At 43.2% G+C, this 6,227-nt stretch overlaps 1 protein-coding gene across 1 annotated transcript in view; it reads left to right on the forward strand.

Moving 5' to 3' along the window:
• Positions 1-5,962, forward strand: part of HS1BP3 (HCLS1 binding protein 3) — a 110,657-nt gene extending 104,695 nt beyond the window's left edge. The window contains exon 7 of the mRNA XM_044290279.1: positions 4,025-5,962. Coding sequence (XP_044146214.1) covers positions 4,025-4,259 — 235 coding nt within the window. The 3' untranslated portion in view covers positions 4,260-5,962. The remainder of the gene's footprint in view (positions 1-4,024) is intronic.
• The last annotated feature ends 265 nt before the right edge of the window (positions 5,963-6,227 follow it).

A 6,227-nucleotide genomic window follows, 5' to 3' on the forward strand; every position in this document is an offset into this window, starting at 1 on the left:
AACCCCTTTAATGAGCTGTCAGGAGTTCAGAGATAGAGGTACAGATCGAGTCAGGGCAGTTCCTTAGCGGATTCAGTGTGAAGGAGAGAGCCTGCTAGTCTGCAAATGCACTTAGTGAAAGCTGTGGTGGAAAAACTGTTTAAAATTATTAATAAAGATCAATAGGAAAAACTATTTTTTGTAGAAAGTGAGTAAAATGCAATAATAATAAAATTGCCCACAAAGGTATCCATAGCTTTTAAAGATGGCGTTTGGTTTCGATTTCGGTCATTTATGACCTTCATCTGTTAGAGAAAAGGGCAGCTCTGGAGGAACAAACCTGTCTATGCATTACACAAACCACCCATTGATGTTAATGGGTACAGTGTAATGCTACGTTTATCCTGTGGTGGCGCTGCAGGATAAATGAATACTTTCTGGCCCGTTCCCTAACTGATTACTGGAGTTTGAAGCAGCAGAATACTCACCCTTCCTCCTCCCTGTCTTCAGTAGCAGACAACCCTATTAAGTCCCCGTAGATATTAAATTCCATATACTGCTGATACTATTGTCTTCAGTCCCCTTCCTGAGGACACAAACGTGTCTTGCAGTGGCGAAACTAGAAATTACTGGGCCCCACAGCAAATTTTTGAATGGGGACACCCGGCAACCCCATTCAACATCTTCTTCGCAACCCCCTCCTCCCGTTCCTCCCCACTCCTGTGGATAGTGAAGATTGCTCTCAGACCAGGCCCAGCGGACTCAGTCAGTTATATACTGTGTGTCATGTCACTGTATATAGTGTCACTATATATAATGATATATACGGTAATGTCATTGTATAATACTGTTAAGGGGGCCCTGACAATAAAATATTTTATTTCTTCTCCTGGGTGGGCCCCTTGTGAGTCCAGGATCAGTAGCAAATGCTTAAACTGCTTCCACCCATGGTGTCTTGCATTTATTATTCTTCTCAATGTTAAAATGAATAGTCATTTTCAGCAAGACCAAATGTTGATGTGTTGGGGGATAAAGGGTCACAGTGATGACTATGGCCGACTGTAGTATAATATGGATAAAGAGGTTAAAAGAGGTTGTCCCACAAAAATATTCTACATTTTCAAACCAGCACCTGGATCTGAATACTTTTATAATTGCATGTAATAAAAAATTTACAATAGCCAGTGAGATATTCAATAAAACGTATCTGTATAGCGCCACCTGCTGTTTGTTTTTTTCCCCCTTATTTTTCTGGCCTCCTCAGTGAGGTGGTCGCACATGCTCAGTTCCATTCTTCAACTGGCCCTAGCCACTATCTACTGTTAGAAGCTGTGACAGTTACAGGGAGAGAGCTGCAGCAGAAAGGACACATCCCCTGTGCTGTGATGGGCAGAGAGCTGATACAGAAAGAACATACAGCTTTCATGGGGAGAGAGATGAGAGAGATGATGTACAAAGGAGCTGTGAAAGAGGGAGAGCTACAACAGAAAGGACACGTACCCTGTGTTACCAGCTTGAACAAAATCTAGCAGAGCAATGAGTGGGAAGATCTATGGATCCATGTTATATCATATCTGATTTTTTACACTAATTATGAAATAACCCCTTTCAATGCATGACACTACACATAAACAGTGTGTTATGATCAGTGACCGGGTGTCCATGCTTAATCATTGAGACAAAGGTAAAACAAATTGCTCATGAACTCTGCTCCAGTTTTCCAGGAGAATTCCAGAACTGTCCCACTAAGTACATATTTGTCACTATTCCAGTGAAAATTTTGGTCATAAGTGGATGTCAGATGAACATTGTGTTATTAGAACAAACTCTTAGAAAAGACTGAAGCTGAAATCCTGATTGATTTCTGCAGACAAGAGCCAGATATATTTAGTTTTCTATGGCATAAGGCATCTGAAGAATTATTTCAGTAATGCCTCAAAAGCTATATGTGCAGTACCGCAGAGAAGGGGGGTATTTGCCAATGGTTTGTTGCTTAATGTTGTTTAGTGTTATGCCATGTATTGCACCTGGCATAGAATAGTATGGATGGCACAGCCAGGGTTAACAATTCTGGCTCAGCCCTCGTAGGAGGTTAGATGTGGGCCGGCCCCACCCCTGTGTATAGTAAGAGTTTGTGGAGAGAGAAAGTGGTGCCTTATGCTCCCTCTTCTTGGGCCCAAGAAAGCTACAGAGACTAATAGATCTCTGCAAGATCTACAAAAGGAGAATGACAAAGAAGAGAATTGAAGAACTTGCATGGCAAGTGTTACCAAAAGCTGCTAAGAGTTTACTGCTTGTGAAGGACACTGTTAAGACACCCTTCACACTTGTACACGTCCTGGCCAGACGCCTTCAAAACTCTGTATCCCGCAGTGGACATTAAAGCCATTATTGCCACGGTACTGTTGTCTAAGAGAGACTTTAGCAAGATAGGTAGGAAAGAGGGCTATAACTCCCATCCTTGCCTAAATCCATACATCACTATCTGGGAGAAAATTGCACTGTGTACCGTTGGAATTGTGTCTGCAATAGCTGCATGTACTACAACTCCCATTTTGCACTTGAGTAAAGAGAGACATTTATTCTTCTACCTCTGGCCTGGTTTTCTGATTGCTACACAGTATGCTGGTCATTGCACTCTAGACACCCTGCTTTGCACCCATAGAGACACCACGGCCTCCCAGCTACTATCAGGCAGGAGCCCCAGAATTGTGGTGTGCCCCTAGGGAAGAAAGGGTGCCCCCTCCCTTTCACTGCATGGCCCTAAGGAGTAACGGGTGAGGAAAGCAACTGTGATTGACTGTAAGCCAGAGCCACTACCACTTCCATCCACCACTATGGCTCCTCAGGGGCTCGCTGCACATGTATCATACACTATAGATTGGAAAGCTGAAAAGAGATGAAGGTCCATCAAGTTCAGCACATCTACCAGCCTGATCCACAGAAACTCCCATGAGGGAGTTGGCAACTCCTTTTTCCAACTTTCACCACATTGTGTAGCAGATAGTTGCAAAGTCACACTGCTTTTACAGTAAAGAATATCTGTTTATGCTGATGGTGAAACCTTCCTTCCTCTCTTCGGACATAGCGGATGTACCCTTGTCATAGTTGCAAGCCGGCAAAGAGACTGGCCAGATCTCTGTGTTGATAATCAATATATTCACGCAAAGGAGTCTTAAGAAACTGCCCTATCTTCATAGTTAAAGGGTCAGGTCAGACATCATATAGGACATGACAATACCTTTCTAATAAAGCTAGAACCAGCCCTGTACCTCACATGGATCCAAAGATCTCCCCATTCATTGCCCTGCTAAATTTGTTTCAATTTGGCAACTCAGGGGCCGTATTCTTTCTGCTGCAGCGCTCTCCCTATCATAGCTCAGGGGGAGTTTATTTTCTGCTGCCAAAATATGAAGATATGGTGGGTAACAGATGAAGATCTATAGCGAGTGCGTGCGACCACCTCAGTGTGGTGGACAGGAAATAAGGAAAAGGAAAAAAAGGTGGAGCTATACAGATAGATTTAATTTAATAGCTCAGTGCCTATTCTCAATTTTTACTTACACGCAATTACAAACGTATTCAGTTCCATTTGATGGTTTGAAAAATGTAGAATATTTTTTCGTGGGACAGCCCCTTTAACCCCTCATGAAGTTATGGACTTTCTTGGTTGGAGCTCCTAGAGTAGTCACCAATAAACAGGGATTGTGCCACTTTACATGTGTGGAGGTTAGGATAATCATGGTCAATACCAAGAAGGCGATCAGGCCATAGTCTGAAAACGGAGCTGGGGTTGAGTCACAAACTACAACAGCAGGGTACTAAGAGTAAATTAGAAGGGCCAAGGCAGGAGTGAAGTCAGGACATACAGTCCATAACCAATGTAGACACTAACACACCAATAAGGCAGTCTGGAGGCCAAATGGCCACATTATCGGATGTGGTGGAGCATGGAGTTCAGTATGGATCAGTATTTGATGCATATTTAGGTTTCTGGTTCTAGAATTTACATTTGCCGTTCAGCATTTCTTTATTTTGCCTGCAGAGTCGAAGAAGATCTGGAGAAACTTTTGAGTCTTGGAATGAAGACAAAGAATAAGCCAAAGCCCCAAATACCTGCCAAGCCCACATTTCTGAAGGAGTCGAAGAATTTGGCTAGCCTGCCGCGCATGGACACAAAGCCCTCAGAGCCCAATGTGCAGGACATGGACGAGTCAGACATCCTTCGGTACATTAAAGAGAACGAGTCTGCAGACAGTGACTCACTCAGTCTCTTTTGAAGGGCTTGTGCTGATCTCTCTTTCCTTTTGAAGTGTCCTTTAAGCCCTGTTTAAGCAGCTGCCTTTCTAGCCACCTCCCCTAGTAATTAGACAGGTAGGCAGAATGTTAATAAACCGTAGAGCAAAAGTCAATCATGAAATTGTTGATGCACTGCAACTTCCAGCAGGCCTTACAATCATCCCTTGAAGGGAACAGTGGTCTGGTTAAGAAAAAAAAATTGAAATACGTCATTAGAGAAAGTTCAAAGATGGAGGAGGGGGGCTGTGTTCAGGTTCTTAATCTGTTAGCTAGAAAGTAAACATCCCTGGAGGACCCAACACTATTTGATGTCAATGGATACCATGTAGTACTACATTTCCCCTATGGTGGCGCTGCAGGGGATTTGAACATTTACTTTCAGTTCCCCAACAGATTACTGCTGATCAGTTAAACATTCTGCGATCAGCTTACTATTGGGGGGAGGTCCCATCTTACAAAAAGTATTGTCGTACGCGGACAACCCCTTTAATAGAGGAGGATCCTGTGTCCAGGTCCAGGTCCATGATCTATTAGCTGGAGCAGAAAGTGGCTACAAAGAACTTTCTCTTAGGATGCATTCACACGAAGATATTTCCGGTCTGTGTCTGATCCGCATTTGTTGTGGATCACATGTGGATCCATTCTTTACTGAATGACGGCCATGTGCAGCCGAGCCGCAAATGACAGAACATGTCCTATTCTTGTTTGTCTTTTGGACAAGAATTGGCATTTTTTGCAATGGGGCCTGCAAAACGTGCCGGATGCATAGTGACTACCGTACATCTGTATTTTGCAGAGCCACGATTTGTGGACCTGAAAGCTGATACGGTCATGTGAATGTAGCCTTATTCTGGAGGACCCAGCGTGTGTGTGCACTGAATGGGCAGTGCATTGTGTAACGTCCCCCGTGGTGGCGCTGTCAGGCTCTCCACATGAAGTGTTGCCTACATCCTTGAAGACCGTGGACAGTGACTGATATCAGGAGATGCTCTGCTACAGTACATTGTTTTTAAATGGGGTGGTCCAAATTAGACTAATGGCGTAGCCCAATACTTCCCCTATAAATCTCAAATTATTCTATGCAGGTCAGTCCAATGAGTACTCTAATTAAAACATAGGTCTTAATCTTTATAGTAAAGCATAACTAAGACTTATCAATAAATATGCAAATCATGTCTGTGATCACTTTTTTTTGTCGTAAATTACATGTTTTATAGCTACTTTTACCTGTGTTGGCTACACATTTTTTTTCTTTAGAGAGGACCCGTCACCTCTCCTGACTTGTCTGTTTTAGTAACTACTTGCATTCCTCATGTAATAACAATTTTAAAGCATCTCTTCTTATGACTCTGTTGTGTCGTCCTCTATTATTCCTACTAGAAGTCTGAATGTCATCAGTTGGGAGGGTGTCCCTGCACAGTCTGACACTATCCAATCAGAGCCGCCAATGTCAGACTGTGCAGGGGCACACCCCAACTGAGAATACCCACATGGGCCCTTATTGCTGGAAATTCACTCATAAACTTCTAGAAGGAATAATAGAGGGATAGCATGACATAAAGACATGGGAGAAGAGGTGACAGGTCTTCTTTAAAACTGTTTTATGTTTACCTTGATATTTTCTGGAGATCTTAAGCAATTAAATGTGACAAATATGAAACAATAAAGACTTGGTCCTGTCCTATACCCGTGTTCGAGCAGTTCGGAAAAATATCCAGATCCCTTTTTTTCCCTGCAGCCACTGTAGCATGACTCCGTGTGACATCATTGTTGTCTTGAATTACCTCCATCTGACGCCCTAGGACAGGGATCAGCAACCTTCGGCACTCCAGCTGTTGTGAAACTACAATTCCCAGCATGCTCCATTCATTTCTATGTGAGTTCTTAGAAGAGCAGAGTAAGTATGCATGCTGGGAGTTATAGTTTCACAACTGCTGGAGTGCGGGAGG

Source organism: Bufo gargarizans, chromosome 4 (assembly GCF_014858855.1).
Source record: "Bufo gargarizans isolate SCDJY-AF-19 chromosome 4, ASM1485885v1, whole genome shotgun sequence".
Taxonomy (NCBI): domain Eukaryota; kingdom Metazoa; phylum Chordata; class Amphibia; order Anura; family Bufonidae; genus Bufo; species Bufo gargarizans.